Source organism: Struthio camelus, chromosome 3 (genome assembly GCF_040807025.1).
Source record: "Struthio camelus isolate bStrCam1 chromosome 3, bStrCam1.hap1, whole genome shotgun sequence".
NCBI classification, from domain to species: domain Eukaryota; kingdom Metazoa; phylum Chordata; class Aves; order Struthioniformes; family Struthionidae; genus Struthio; species Struthio camelus.
The window spans coordinates 18020415-18036563 of NC_090944.1; the positions used below are offsets into that span (position 1 = coordinate 18020415).

The following is a 16149-nucleotide window of genomic DNA, read 5'->3' on the forward strand; positions in this document are numbered from 1 at the left end:
TTTCAGTCAGGTCCAGAATCACTCGCAGAGTGGAGGAAGTGTTCCAGCAATGTCCCTGAAAAGTAACCTAATTTTAAGAAGAAATCCGGGAACAAAATCTGGGGCCAGCTCTAGCTCCAGCTCAAACTTCACTGGGATGGGTAAGTTCAGGAGAAGAGCCCCAGACTCCATGAGCCTGGATCTTTTCCCACTCTCACTCACACAGGCAGGATCTTTGCAAGTGGGTTCATCTCCACACTTCACACAGGTGATGAGCATCTAGGACTCAGCACCAAAGCCAACCAGTCCAGGGCAGGAGCTTTCCTCCAGCACCGCCATACTCATGTTGATCAGTCCACACCGGTGATGTATTTTTCCCCATGTGCCTGGCAGCTTAGCTCCTCGTTCTTCTTGTGGCATGTGTGAGGAGTCTTTCCAAAACTCTGCCAGCTGCTGCAGAACTTATTGGCCCGTTGAGAAAGACCAAAGGAATGGTGCTGGGAGGCTGTCTGTGTCCAGGTTGTCCATTCAGCTATGAAGCTGGTGGGGTCCATTCACAGTGTAAACAGACCTTGGACTCTTGCTTTTCTTCAGCCAAATAAAGTAGTATGGGCAAAAACACCTCCAGAGCTTATTCAGCGGGATTGAGGGAAACCAAGGTAAAGCCCTGGGGAACAGTCTAGGTCAGGCGTGTGCTGTGTACTTGAAAAACTTGGTGAAGTACTTGGGAGACTACCTGGAAAGTTCTGTGGTTGCTGACTGTCCTTTCACTTTTCCTTGACCTGGGGAAATTACCCTTTCACTGTACCCATATAAAGACCTAATTGTCCCACTTTTGGGATCCAATTATCCTACTTTGTCTATGGAAATAAAGTCCACCTGTTGTAGATGTGTTTGTGAGTAATAAATCATTTGCTGTATTGTAAGGCTTGCTTTTATTAAACTGGGAAAAACATGAAATTTCATTTTTTATTCTTCACAGGCTACTGTGAGATTTATCCACGATTTACATAGGATCCCCGAACTTAAGAGAGATGTAGAATTTTAATTCCAGGACTACACCAGGGAAAGAGATAGGTCTAACTTTCAACAGGGATTATCTATGGTTTCTACTAGATTAATCCTGGTATGTGGCTCATCCTATTACAGGCTAATTGTTTAAAGGGGGAACAAGTATGAAGCATAATGCAGAACAGCAATATAGCTCTCCTCCCTTCTCCCTAGAAAAAATCTACCTTTGAGTTTAGGAGCTGTGTAGATTAAAAAGTTGCCTTGACAGGCCATCAACAGCCTTACCACATCATATAACAAGAGTGAACTTTACATCTACCAATCTGGCCACCTTTGAAACTCACAGAGAACCCCAGGCCTAATACAAAATCTCCTAGTGATTCACATCTGGGTTCTGTAATTGTCACCTGAAAAGAAATAGGGGTAGAAATGATAAAGTGATTGGTCTTCTCACTGGAATATTATTACCCTAGTGCAGCCTTTTTCAGTAATTAAATAATATTATACTTCTCCCAATATGATCTAGGTCTAAAAAATGTTCATGTTCAGCTTTTAAACTGTGTTTTCATAGCCAATTTATTTTGTTTTTAAACATGTTCCTATGTCCCTGTGTTTTTCTCCATTTTATTTACTACACCCTAAGTAGGGCTCTGATTTCTTCACATCCCACCATGATTATGAGCAGAGTCCTTTGCCAGGGTTTCAAAATGTGGTGGACAATTCCCCCTGGGCTTGTGAACTCACTGTTGTTTGCCTGCTAGCTTGGGAGAGATGAAAAACGAATCTGAGAGCTGCCAAGAATCACACACAGCCCATGCCGGACTCTGGTATCCTGCCTGCTGCAAAAACCAGGCCCTGCACTGCAGCCAAGAGATAAACGCAACCCATGGGATGAGATCCTGGGGTCAAACCTCTGCCCCGATGGAGATCCCCTCTGTCCCCGCGTTCTCTCACATTGCTGTCAGGCTGTAGTCCATTTACCTTGCACTGAACAAACAGACCTGGCCTCCAATCGCTCAAGGTTTCAACGGGCTTTGGGAGGCTTTTCTTCCCTGCTTTAACCCTTTGCAGGAAGGGTTCATGGGAAGGTCTGTCGCCCTGCGCTACCGCTGCCCTCAATGCACTACTCATGCTGCCCAGGGCTCCCGTTGCCTGCTGACCCAACCAGCGTCCGATCTGGCACCATCAGTTGCCAAGGAGGCCATGCTCCATTTGTTAGCTATCTCACAGGCCTATAACCATGCTCTCTGCAGCCTACTGCTGGCCCCCAGGCCATGTGAGCTTTCCGAAATCCTTGCAAATTTCTGTAACATATTTTTAAGTTGCTGCAGCAAGGGCCAAGGTGAAAGCTTTGGAATCATGTCCGGCAAAAGAAAGCAAACGTGTTTGTGCCCCTTTCTGAGCACTGGGGGGGGAGGGGGGAGGGTTGTGTCTCCATTCTTCTCCTCTGTATTTCCTCCTCTGTCCTGCCCCAGCCTGGTGGCGGGGGTACAACCTACTTGCTGGCAGAAAAGCCCTGTGCTAGTACAGGGAGGCGTCACTGAGAAAACAAGCTGTAGGCTACTGATTTCCAAACTTTGGTATGTCTTTCCTCTCTGCCTTTTCTACCTCACTCCCACTTTGGTGCCCATCAATCCTTTTCTCATTGAGGCAGGTAGCTGAGGGAACTCCTTTGGGTTATGTTTCATTGAAATGCTCTTAGTCGAGCTCTTGAGAGTACAAAAAAATTATTCATGCATATGAACAGCAAATACAAATGTCAGCCCTAACTGCAAATGCAGTCATATCATTGTCTGGTGTCAGCTTTGTAGAAAACCTCAGGGTAACTGAACCCAGAGTCATGTTTTGAACGTGAACTGAGGGTTAGACTGGAGTCAGTGGGATTGCCCATGCAAGTAAACTGTTCCCAGATATGAGTTCAGGATGGACGTTGGCTCCCAAAGGGTCAGACACAGTGAGGGAATTGCAAAAGTGGCTGTTCGCTCCAGCAACCTGTCTCTGGTTTATGGGTTGTATTTGAGTGCTCTCTAGCGGACAGAAAAATTAATTCAGCGGCAAGGAGAGCTAATCCTCACTCCTCCTGAGCCAAATCACCCTTATCTAGGTATCTAATGCATTTGGGTCTGTAATAGCTATGCACCATGGTCCTGTGCTGTGCATCTGGGAGTGGGGTTTTGGAAAGTGGTTTAAAGCAGAATGTCTCTCATGTGTGACAAGCCCTGCATGCCAGGGCTTTGAGGGTCGTGGGGCATGCACACCTCACTAGACGCCTCTGATAAAAGCACAAGGTGCACTGTAACAGCCTGGACCCTTATTCGTCACATGGCCCATGGCAGTACTTCACTCAGCGTTGAAGGAAACGTGCAAGCCCTGTTCCTGGGTGTGTAGTCAGGAGGCAGAGAAGCAGATGGGTACTATGGAATGAGAGTAGAAACAACTTTTTAGTCCCTACGAGGGATTTAGTAAGGAGGTGGGGAAGAATGAGAATAATTCATTTAGCACCCACTGCTGAGCCTCTGGGACCCCTCTGCTCTGAGATAGCCCACCAGAGCCAGACACTGTTGCTCTGAGCCAAAAAGTGCTTGTTTCATAGCATGGTAACCCACTAGACATATTGGGAACTTAAATTACTTTAATTTGATGAAAAGGTTTTTATCACTTGGAAGTCAGCTCAGGATGCAGGTCGTCATGCAGTTTCCTGGAGGGTGCACCTAGATTTCCAGAACCACATTATCGAGAACTAAATGTTCAAAAGTGTCCCAAAATCATTTAGTTTATAAAATTACTGTATTGTAATCGGGATATATCTACACTAGGGGTCTGAGTTTTGCGTTCTAAGAATAACTCATCACATTTTCCTTTTATTTCTATGCAATAACGACAGCTAAAAGATTGTGGGTGATGATGATGATGACAGGTGAAATAGTCACTTGACGGCTGAAAAGTGCTATACCAGGTATAGAGGTTACATGAATCTCTCCATATGTTCCTTGTTTAAAATCTGGCTTCTCTGTCACACCTCTGTTCTGGAAAGCTGCTATTTTAGGTTTTCAGGTTGAGTCCATCCGTCAGCAAGAGCCCCTTTTATATGGACACTTTCTAATGCTAAGACATCTTGAAACTTCCACATATGAAGCTCCTTGAACCGTCTGCTGAGCTTGATTTACTTGTCATGCATTCACTCTTCTCTCCCACTTTCTAGAGACATTTGACTGAAATTGTACGGGCCTCCTTTTCTTCGAACGCCTTCTTCAACTCGTCACAGTCATCTCTGACCCATGTTAGCATGAATCTGGTCCAACCTCAGCTAGTCAGAAATCACTGAGGCTCTACCAAGTACCATGCATTTCTGCATTAAAAATTACTGAATTGTGTCTGGGCAGTTACTCCCAGTTACTAAGAGTTTTCTGACAGAGATGCAGCAGCTATGTATAATTTAGTCTACTGAAAGTTGACTGCATGAATATGTTTCCATTTGGTAAGGGTCCAGAAAGGAAGAGCAAGCAGGGGAAAAAAAGAATGTATTAAAGTAAACAACTTCAGACAAAATCTGAGAGTTAAGAGGCAGGAAAAAGGCCACTAGTCCCAAAGAAAAGAGTCCTGGAGGTTTAGAGAGTCCTTTTCTCTCTCTTCAACTCATACACAACTGGGTTGAGCCAAGAGAGATGCATATGGGTGAAAGAAGCAACTGAGGGTAACCCAAATATTGGCAGGGAATCATAACTTTATTAGTGATGTTACACAACAGTAGCATTGGTTCTCAGATTTGCTATGCATCCCCCACGTACCTTCCCCTGGCATATCTCCAAAAGATGATCAGATCTGCAAAGGAGTCCCTCTGCCACCACATCTGACAGCCTGGGTGCAGAGTATCTGACCAACACTCATAGGCTGTTCTTTTCTACTGGCAAGAAAAAAGGAAAAAAAAAATGGTCCAGTGGAATAAATTTTCCAAGTAGTATCCAAAACAACATGGAAATCTTATTCCACATATTCTCAGGTGCTGCTTTTGGAAGAGGCAAGACTGTTACTCAGCTGTCACCGGGTCCACCAGGCAGCTCTATCTGCATATTGCACTTTGCTTCTGACAGGTTTGATTTTTCTATACCTTTTATGCCGAGATTCCATCAGAAACACTCTCTTCACAGTTACCACCTGATCAAAGACTCTGCTTTTACCCCATGGATTAATCAACTCATTATTTTCTGATCTTCAGAAGTTAGCAACACTGAGAGATTCATCCTATTTTCCAAACAGGTGATGATTTTTAAGTAATTGTGTGATGTGGGCTATGGGTTTATAAAAAAATGCCATGTATGATGAGACAAACGTGATTTTGTGATTTGACAAATCTGATTTGTGAGCAAATCACCAAAATGGGCAACATTGGGACATCATATGCACGCTAATACAGTGCACTCAGTCTTGCGAGGTCAAAGGCAGAGCCTAGCAGCAGTGCTGGAGGGGAGCAGAGACTTCGGTGTGGGGAGAAGAGCCCCAGATTTTGAACCATCCAACCAGCGGCCTTCACACGCACCCAGCCGAAGGCTGGAGGGATGCAGCTTGGCAACTGCCACAAGAACTGCCTCAGTAGGTGTTTGCCCTTCAAAGTTTCAGCCTGCTCTCTTTTCACTGTCTCAGGTGGCAAACTGCCTGCTACTTTTTCCTTGTTACCATCTGAACAAACTGGATTTTTCCGTAAGTGAATTAGGGATAAAAATGCCATTAAAGAAGTAATTTGTTTAAGCATATAACTGTTAAGGATATACTCATGCTTTGGGTAACTCCAGTCTGGGCCTTTTTAACCCTCACCACGCAGAGCAGTAGCTACATGAGAACAATTCACATTTCGCAAGTGGAGTGTTTTCCAGCTGGTGGTAGATCGTGGCGTTGCTGGCAATTGTAATGCCTATGTCAGAAAAGTTGTAGCTGAAGAGGCAGCTGGGTCGTGGTATTTACTCTCTATCTAACAAAAGATATCCATTGGCAATAGCAAATGAGAGAAAACAACTAGAATTTAGGAAAGAACACCTCTGTGTTGTACAAAGTCTCCCCTTTGTGTTTGTTTTGACTCTGAGAAGTCACGAGAATCTGAAGCTCCTCACTTCTTGCTTCATGAGAAACAGTGAATAATTGGTCTGTATTCACCACCTTCATGCCTCCCATGACTTTATAGGCTTCCAGCACGTTCCCAGCCCCTTCAGCTGTTTCTTCCCGAGATGAAAAGTCCTAATCTAGTTACTCGGTCCTCATTTGGAAGCTGCTCCAGGTCTGGGGCATCCTGGGGAGTCACGGTGTGGGCACAGCACTCCCTGGACGTTGGCATGCACACATAAAATGATAGCTGCTGGTTTGTTTTCTGTTCCTTTTCTACTGTTCCCAAGCATTTCCTTAGATGTTTGCTTGGATATTGAGCTGCGAGCAGTAAATAGCAGGAAGCTGTGCCCAGGGTGAAGCTTTTTTTCTCAGCGTAGAAGAACCTGCAGCCACAAGCGCGAAAATGGACCTAGTTCCCCACAGTGGCTGTTGGTGCTGTGCAGGGCCGCAGAGGGAGCAGCTGTGTGCGAAAGGTGCTTTCCTTTCAAAATAAAGGTTTGAGCACGCATTACCACTTCTGAGTAACCTGATTACTAGGGTTACGGGGTTTTGTGTTACTGCCAAGTGGAAGCGCAGCCAGGCCAGAAGCAAGGGCTGGCTCCAGGGCAGAGCTGCCCCTCCAGTGGCAGGGGGCAAAGGTCTGCCCTCTGCTTTGCTGGAAAGACACTACTGTTACCGTGAACAAGGCACCCAGCAACCAGAACGGAACTGGATTATTTTTTATTAAAGTTAATGCTATACAACAGTCTTGCAGTAATTATTTCGGGCAAGTACAACAGGGGAATTGGTGCAGCCTATTTCCACATAGGAGGAGAGCATATGTTTTTATGGAGACTTAGAGCAAATGTTTTTATCTGTTAATAATAAAGGGGAGAGAAAAAAAATGAATAGGGGAAAGGAAAAAATTCTGGAGCTCCCTTGCCAAGGTCTTTCCCCCAGCGGTGTAGTCGTGGCCGAGTGGTTAAGGCGATGGACTAGAAATCCATTGGGGTCTCCCCGCGCAGGTTCGAATCCTGCCGACTACGACCGGGCCTTCCCTTTTTTTTTATTTTTATTTTTTCTTCCTCTGCGCTTCCCCGCGATCCTTTTTAGCCCAAACCGCCCCGAAGGCAAACATCCGGCGGACGGACCGCGGCCGGGCCGGGCCGGGGGAGGGAAGGAAGGAAGGCGGGACGCCGTGACGGCCGCCCGGGTGCCGGCGGGCCGCGGGGCACCATGCAGCACAGCCCGGCGCCCGCCGTGCTGGTCACCACCAGGTAAGGCGGAGGGGCGGCCCTGCCTCCCTCCTTCCGCGGGGCAGGACCCGCCGCTGCCCGGCCTGGCCGCAGCCGTCCCCGCGGCGCTGGTGGCGGCGGCCGCTCACGGCAGCGGCGGGAAGGCTGAGGAGAAGCGGCGGCGAGCACGGCCGGGTCGGCCCGACCTGACCCGACGCCGCAGCCCTCCCGGGGCCGGGCGAGTCTCCCTCCCCGCCGGGGCGCCGCCGCCCGCCCCGTCCTTCCCGCCCCCGGGGCGCGGACGGAGCGGGAGCCGCGGCCTGGCGTGGGCCGCCGCCGCCGCCCCGGCAGAAGCAGCGTGTTTTGGGGCCAGACAGCGGGGGGGGGGGGGGGAGGAAATACTGCTCACGACCTTTCCCTTCGTGTGTTTTTGTTTCTGGTTTTTTTTTTTTTTTAAGGTATGCGTAACAAAGTCGTGAGTTTGGCAGCATGCGGGGGAAAAGGGTGGCGGGCCTCGTTTCGTCGCTGGCCTGGGCGGCGCGGAATGGCGGCGGCGGCGGCGAGCCGCCCCCGGCCCCTGCCCCTTCCTGCCGCCGCGAGACTGCACGGGGTGGAAAACAGGCTTGAAATCAGCGGGGTATGGGCAAAATAATTTTTTTTTTTCTTTCTCTCTGATTTCAGGGGGTTCCTAAAACCCTGACCAGAGGTACCAGATGCGCTTTTGGGTGCCTGCAAAACACTGGTTTCAGTTGTTTTTTAAAACCTATATATTTTCCTACAGGTGCCGAATGAACCCAGGGCCTCTAGAAGAGAGCCCTTGTGGTGATTTTTATACAGAAATGATAGAGATCTCTCCCCCCCCCCCGATATTTGGGACCAGATGATGCCTATCAGCTGTAATGTAAAAAACTGTTAAGGTGGATTCAGGAAGGTCTTGAGTCGCGTCCCTAACTCCTAGGACATAAGTAGAGCGAAAACTGTCTCAATCACGTTAATGTGCCGTTAACTGCAAAGCCTTTACTTTCATCCTTAAATGCTTCTCTGTATGGAAGTACAGTGCCTCTGGAAGAACGGCCCTGAACCTTCAAGCGCGCCTGACTTGACTCGCGCGCGCGCGCTGTGTACGGCTGACTGTGTATTAGGTTCTCGCCCGGGCAATGGAGATCTGTGCTTTACAAGCTGCAAAATTGTCCCACCAGTACTGGAAAGCTTCCCGTGATAAAATTAGGTGTTTGTGTGTCTGCAGGTTTAAGGCTTTGGCAAGTGAATATGTTGTTCTAGTTTGTGACACAGGATAGCTGCATAGTTGTGACATTTTACACTCTCTTGCAGAGATTTTGGTCTGGGAATAGATTCCTAGTTATTATGGTAATGTAAATAAAAATCTGTATACTTGCAGTTAGACTCTACAGAGAAATAAAAATGGTTACTGGCTAGTTCAAGCCCATCGTTTCCCCTTCTTTTAGGTATACCACGAGGCATGCAACTCTTTCCTCCTTTTACTATGGCCTGAGAAGTTGGAATTTGGTCGGCTTTGGGTTGTCCGAGGCAGGAGGAGAACTTGTTGGAAGTGGGCGCTGCTGGTGGAGCTGTCTGTATCAGGACAGAGAGTACAGGGACTGTTTTTCTTGCACACACAACGGTGAAATAGGGATTTCTTCGGTCACTGCGCTTGCATCCATTACTTTGGTTTCCCTGTTAGCAGTGGCTGCCTTCCTTTCGCTCCCATCTTGCCCACTCAGCACAGAAAGCAGCTTAATTAAAATACAAAGACCCCACATTATATACAAATCAGAAGACAGGATGGAAAACTGAGAGTCTTCCATGAAGTGTGGAATTTGTTTCCGTTCAGCTGCCCTGCGCATAAACCCCTTCCTCTTTCCCGTGCTGACCCTACATGCTCTGATTGTGCAAACATGCCTGTTCTTCAGTGTAACTCCTATGAATGGCTTCATTGTATTCAGGTGAAGTGATTAAAAGAGGAGAGTTACCACGTGCCTCAGTATCCCCTGAACTATCTGTACTGTAGATCAAAGTGTAACTTAGAGATATACAAACTAGATTTGAATGAGTTGGAGCCATAAACCCCTGTGTCCAAGATCAATACCCAGCTTTCTCTTTTATTTTATTTTTTTCCTTTTTTAAAGCTACAAAGGTAGAAGTAATTGTATGTGATGTGAGAAGTACAGTGAAACGATATTCTGTCTTGGCATTTGTAGCTGCTGCTTCCGTTTGAATAAGAACAATAGTGTAGAATGGATTAAAACTCTAGGGGTTTCTTAGGGGCTTATTTTGTAACTAAGGCATTACAAGAACTAGAGTGTGCTTTCGATATTATGCTGTATCTGACTGAGCTTCCTTGCTGATTTCTGTTGCTTGAGAATCATGATTTCCTATTTAAATAAAAATCATACTCCTGTTGCTATGGAAGAGATGGGAGTGGTGGACTTGGTGTGAAGGCAATGATAATGAAACCGATCAGGAGGCATAAAGCAAACAAAAAAAACGTAGCTCTTCCTCCTCCCTCTGTTCTCTTCCCATTTCAGATGTTTTAGCTGAGACTTAACAACTTCAAGATAAAAAGCCCAGGCATAGGTAAGGCACTTAACTTCATGACATTTTTAGAACTCTAATACAGCAGCACTTACAATAAAGTCGTGTGGTCTCTGTACATATGCGCATGGCTGATGTTTTAAGCTAAGTAAGGCTGTCAGGTTGCTTCATTTCCTCTAAAGAAAATAAACATTTTGTGGAAGTAGGAGGCCAGAAAGGATGGCTGACTGGTAGTTTTTCCTTGTATGTATTTCAGAGGTGGAAAGGAGATGAATTTGTCGTTTGCGCTCTGTGGCAGTGTTCACGGGAATGACAGTCACTCCTGACTACCAGCTGGCAGACTTGTTCACTGACTGTCGTAGCTGCAGTCACAACTTCTGAGTGACTAAACGTCTGGAGAGCTTTTTGCCTGCTATAGATATATTCTGAATAACCCCAGATCCAGCTATCCTATTGGCAGGTGTCCTTTTAGCCTGCATTTTAGCTGCCGCTGAAGGAGGCGACTGCTATTTATTTATGGGTTCAACAGGCCCTTGTGCAAAACAGGCCGTATGGCCTATATGTTCTGAAGATACCGGTGTATTTGTGCATATGCGCTATCGACTCTGCTCTTCTGTCCTGGCAGTGTGTAACTGGGAAGAAAATGTGCTTTGTTAGTGCAAAGATAAGTCTGTGGTTGGCCAGAAATGAGGACAGAGTTTGAGCAAGACAGAATGACGTTTAGGTACCTAGTATAAAATCTTGGCAACAGTAAAGCTCTTGTTAGAGCCCTAATGTTTTAAACATGGCTTGCAAAGAGGATTGGGTAAAAAATTGGGCCCGTGCCCTTGTTTGTTGCTATTTGATTTATAGACAGCTCTCTGGATATTCTGTTAAAAATGACACTTTTTACTTAGTTTTGCATTGAAGATTCAGAGGTTGCCTCCTTGGGAAAACTCAAGTTTCAAAAGAACTTGTCCGATTTTGACATGATGAGAAATGTCTTTTGAAACTTCATACTTTGTTTGAAACTAGATTTTTTTTAAACCTCTTTAAAGTGTATTTTGAGCCCATATGCCTAGTGTGTCCTAAGGTGAGAGGATGCCTGTGTTAATGACTGTAAACTTCCTAAATAAGATGTAGGAATTTGAAAAGGTACCCCTGCGATCCACAGAAAGTCCAGGGAAGATGGCATTTGACATTCCCAATAAATCAAAGGTTAAAAAAAATAAGGAGAAAAAGGTTTAATGAAAGGGAAATTGATTTTTCAACGGTCCCTTCTGATTTCATTAAAAATCGTTCACTCACACGTAGGAAGGAAATGCTTAAAGATATATTCAGAGAATATTTAATGCTCTGGATGAGAAACTTCTTTCTGCTTCTGGTGGAGTTATTGGTGCCACTAATAGCACTAGTAAATGTGCTGTGGTTTGGCGTGGGCATAACTCTGGGGAAAACATCACAAATCAGTTTTGGTTTCCACTGCCCTGAAACAGTTTATTTCATTAAACATATTGTTCTCTTCTACTACAAAAGCAACTGCTCAATGATACTCACGGTTGCTTGAGTAGTATAATATGAACTTGGCGTTCCTCTTTCAAAAATGTCATCAATCCAGGGGAAGGTGAAACCACAGTTTAGTGGATCTAAAGGTGTCAGGAGAAGAAAATGCATTGAGAGTATCTCAGTGAGCCTGCTCTTTGTGTATGTCTTGTCGGCCTCTTAAAGCACACTGAGAAAGTTTGCGTGTGAAACAGAGCGTGTGTATTTTAACTTTCCGCGGCCAGTCCTTGGGAAGCTAGTGAAGGACGTATGGTGTTCTGCACAGAAACAGTCCACAAGTGTGAGCATTTGCTTGTAGTTTATAGCTGCGTGAAGTTTTATTCTTCTGGCTCTTTCACAGGCAGGTTTATAGCTGGATTCTCTTGCTCCTGTAGAAAATTGAAATGGTAACCATACCGCTCCGTACAGGACCATTATTCTGTTGATTAAGGTTTCTAAATCAAAAAAAAAAAAAAAAGGCTTAACTGTGCACTAGAAATATAGTCTTCGTTTAATAGTATCATTTATTTAGCTTTCTTGTTTCTGTGACGTGATCCTTTTTTTGATTAATTTGTAATATGGTAGGTAGAAGTATGCTGTTGAATTTGAGTACTGAGAGATCATTCTTCCATTTTCATGTTTGCTTGGAGATGTTGCTGTCTTGTCTAATCCTTTTACTTTCAATTCTAAAATTCCTTTAGGGGAAAAAAAAATCCTATTTTAAACCCAGCCCTTGGCTACCTGTACTGTATTGGTGCAGGTAGCAGCATTTTGGAAGGTCTGTTACTTGAAAGCCAGCTTGCAGTACAGGACCCTGTTCAAAGCTTGTATAAGCGGGTGGTGAAACCTTGCAAGAGTACAGTGAGCTGCACCAGGACAGACCCAGCACTGTCAGTCTCCTTTCCCTCCGTGCATGGGACTGGAGACACTGCAGGTGTTCCTGAATGCAGGGTGCAATGCTGGTGTCAAATGGAGCATATTTTCTGTCTGGAACGGTGACTGTTCCTATTTCCTTTTGAAATAGTAATAGTTTCAGCTAGATTTCAGTAGATAATTTCAGCTTGACCTGAATATTGTTTCAGTTGCATATTGGAGATATCAGGAATAATCCCAATTAAGTTTTGAGGGAGTCTCTAGCTTGATCTTACTAGTTTTTTCATCTTACCTATCCAGTTCACTTCCGACTTCCATCCAGCACTACTCCAGAGACCACAGGGAGCCGTTGAATATTTGGGTACTTGATTTTGGAAAAGGGAATCCTTGGAAGGAACAAGAATCTCACTTGCAGTACTTAAAATAAAGGCAGGGCAACTGCTTGTGTGCAGTATCAAGTTCTACTGCAAGCCCAAGCTCTCTGAGTTCCCATAGAGGATGATAGAATAGCTTTGCCACCTGGCAACCGAGGTTTTGTCTTAATTTCTCAAAAGCTAGGGCTATTTTACTGGAGCGAAGTAAAGCTCACTAACTCTCTTTGTGCTTGAAGTTTTGTCTAGTTTCCTGGTTGGCTCTTACAAACCCCAGGTTGTCCCTGCATCCGGGCTGGCTCCTTTCTCCTTTCCTTGCTATTCCCTCTGCCATTCCTGCAGATTTCTTACGACAAAAGAGAGGTCAGTGGTGTGAATTGTAGTGAACAGAGCTTTGCTTCGTAGGAAGCCGTTAAGAGAGATTATTGTGATGTTCTAGTCTGGCCTGCTGGGTAGTACAGAATCCAGAATTTCTGTGAATGAATTCCTCCTTTCTTCAAGAAAACCACCCCTTTTTCTGCTCTCGGAGATGGTGAGTTCATGGCATTCTGTCCGCCGTAGACACAGTTTTGTCCACAGTGGCAGATGCTTTGGAACAGAGTATAGGGAGCAGGCCGAGTCCTTTCCTGTGTTTTATCTTCCTGACGGCCAGCCCTTAGTTCCACTTTTGATACCTCAGTACCTTTGAAAACATCATCACCAACAGCAGTCTCGGAGTGGGATTGTTTCTGGAGTCCCCAATTAAACATGAATTAAGCCCCAATTAAGCCCCCAATTAAACATGAATTAAGTCTATTTTTCAGTTTTCGTGGCTGAAGTGGATGAGGTTTGTAAAAACAATATGCTTAAACTGAATGTATTAATTGGAACTATAAGTATGCAAAACCAATACACGTTATTTCTTTCATATTGCAGTAGGTGATGTCTGTGCAAACTTGTATCCTCCCAGAACAGGAACAGTATCGTGGTAGGGCCTGTCCTGTGTCCTCTTGAAGTGGGAGTCTTTGCATTGACTTTCTGGAGCTTTGAATTGGATGCTCTGAGAGGGTCAGTTAAAAGCCTTTGTGTCCATGCCTGAACTCTGCCTATATTTTCCGCCCTAGGCAAATTCAAAATACTCACACGGGGCTGGATTTGTCAGTGCCAGAATACCAGGAAATCCATGGGAAGTTGATGTCTGGCCACGTAGAGTACCACATTGTCGTCGTTACCCGACTGGCTGCCTTCAAATCAGCAAAGCACAAGCCTGAGGATGTGGTTCAATTTATGGTAAGTGTTTAATCAGTGCTGTGTTAGAGATCAGTTTTTTTTCTTTCTTTCTTAATCAGCTTTGATTATTTTGGTCCTGATGTAACAGGTACTTTGTCATCACAGCCTCCCTGTTTCAAGGTCCTTGATAGGGCAATGCAATCTGTACCATTCCTGCAATAGCAATATTATACATCTGTTAATTGAACTTTTCATTCCAGGAGCTCAAAGAGGCATTGACTATTTGTTATTGCCTTTAAGGCTTTTTGCATTATGGGTGCAACAAATCGAAACCGATTAAGGTTTTTAGAAGCCCTGCTAGAAAATTACTTTCTCTAATGTATGCATAAGAAGTAGGCCTTAGTACATAAAAATGAAATGTGAAATAAATATGTAATAGTTTACTTGGATGGAAAGAGAGTCCCATGGGGTAATAAAAGGAATTAACCTTGCAGTAGCTTCATATGTGAGGCTTGACGTGGTTTTTAAACTCATTAATAAGAGTGGTCTACAAGTGTCAAACATCAGTGAATTGGATTATCTTTTTCATGATACCTGCAAACTAAATGTTTGAAAATGTGGTGCATGAGATTCGTCTCACCTGGTTTACGTAATCTACAGCATGTACGCATCCATTTGAGCTGTCTCACCCTGGGCTGTCTGTTGAGTTGATGGGAAGAGGTGCACTCAGAGTCCGTTTCATTGATCTGCTTTAGATGTGCACTGTAGACTGGAGCTGAATCGTTCCGTAGAAGTGCCTTTTTCTGCACGTTGGCTATAAAGGGACTGTGAGGTGCTGGACCCTCCTGTATGCTGTGAGCTTCTACACTTGTCAGATGTTTTGGTGATAACTGCCATGTTGGAGTGATGAGTGTGGTTACCTGGTTGACACAACAGGCTGTTAGCCCTAGTGTAACTCACAGCCACTAGGGCATAGTTCATAAGTGGATATGTAAACAGCCTACTTTGCCACTAAAATAACATCTGTTAATGTTGTGTAGAGATACACAAAGAGAAGAGAATCTCTGACCTTTGTTCTCGCTCCCCCAGAGCTTCCTTCTTTGTGCCTGTTCTAGTTGTCATGTGGCCTTTCTGCAAAGTGAGCTGAGGAACTGGTCCTGGCTAAAAATGGGCATTTGGGGGTTTGCTACCTGATTCTGATTTATACCAGTTTCTTGCGTGTTGTGCAGCTGCATTAGTTTCTGCTGGCACAGGGGATGGGTCAGAGATGGACAGATGAGTAGGGCATGTGGGATCACTTTCTTTTGCAGCTGTGCCTGCTTATACTATCTCCATGCAGCTCTGGAGGAAAGAACCTGACTAAAAACCAGGTACTTAACTGGCCTATTGTCATCTAAGAGAAACAGTAGGTAAAATCGTCTCTTCTATAAAGAGGGGAAAGAGACTTCCTACTGTGGCCCCCCTGCTTGCTGAGGCTGTCCATTCCCACGTCTCTTTTATCTGTAAGGAGATCTTCTGCATTTAGTTGCTCTTCTCAAGTGAAACGAACTTTTCTGGTTTCTTTTCTGGTCAGACCTCCTGACATTTCACTCTTTCTGAAGCAGCAAATTGTGCTGTAGTCTGACAGGAATAACGTTTGTCTCATCAGATATGTTTTGTTCAGCTGACTAAGTCTGGTATGTTAAATAGTTTGGGTATATGAGAGTAATGTAAAACCCTGAACTGGGAGGTTGGAGGATGGATGCTTTGCATCGGTTCATTCCATTGAGTCTTTTATATATGTGTTACTGGGAGGAATGGAGGCGTTCACCTGTCCTAATTTATCTCTCTAAGTTGGATATTTTAATCAGAGTCTGTCACTACTTTTATGGTCAGTGGGAAGAAAGGGAATGAGGTGACTCATCCTTTGAAAATGCCTCTCTTCTTCTTTAACTGTAAAGGGAGCAGCAGTCTAAATTTTAGACGGCTGGGGTGAGGGAGCTCCAACTCCAGGCTCAAATGCTTAAGGCTCAATTGAGTTGTGCAAAGCTAGCTGTCTAGGCTATCCGAGGTGCCCTGGGGTTTTCCACGTAGCTTTCAGAAGGTTGTGGGTGTCCTACAGGTCCTGTGTGATAGCTGCCTGCCTCATGCAAGTGCCTTGGATACGCCAAGGCATCTCAAATGGCATCAGATGCCTGTGTTTAGGCCAATGAATCTGGTCTCTGCGATTAGATACCTATATCTGCTGCAGATGCCTAAGCTCCCATCCCAGTCAGTGCAGTACTGTTGAGAAGGGTGTAGCTGAGCAACTATGGTATAGGGGAATTCAGTTTGCTACACAT

General features: G+C 45.1%; 1 protein-coding gene and 1 non-coding gene across 4 annotated transcripts in view; both read left to right on the forward strand.

Annotated features, from left to right (window-relative positions):
- Positions 1 to 7030: 7030 nt before the first annotated feature.
- Positions 7031 to 7112, forward strand: TRNAS-AGA (transfer RNA serine (anticodon AGA)). The gene has a single exon. It is a non-coding gene; the product is annotated as a tRNA-Ser (tRNA).
- A 70-nt stretch (positions 7113 to 7182) lies between these two features.
- Positions 7183 to 16149, forward strand: part of HS1BP3 (HCLS1 binding protein 3) — a 48683-nt gene continuing 39716 nt past the window's right edge. The window contains exons 1-3 of one of the 3 annotated variants that reach the window (XM_068937078.1): positions 7224 to 7343; positions 7760 to 7938; positions 13723 to 13888. In XM_068937078.1, the coding sequence (XP_068793179.1) occupies positions 13793 to 13888 (96 nt within the window). In that variant the 5' untranslated portion in view covers positions 7224 to 7343; positions 7760 to 7938; positions 13723 to 13792. Of the gene's footprint in view, positions 7344 to 7759; positions 7939 to 13722; positions 13889 to 16149 lie in introns of all 3 variants that reach the window. The other 2 variants (XM_068937080.1, XM_068937077.1) reach the window with 2 other exon arrangements.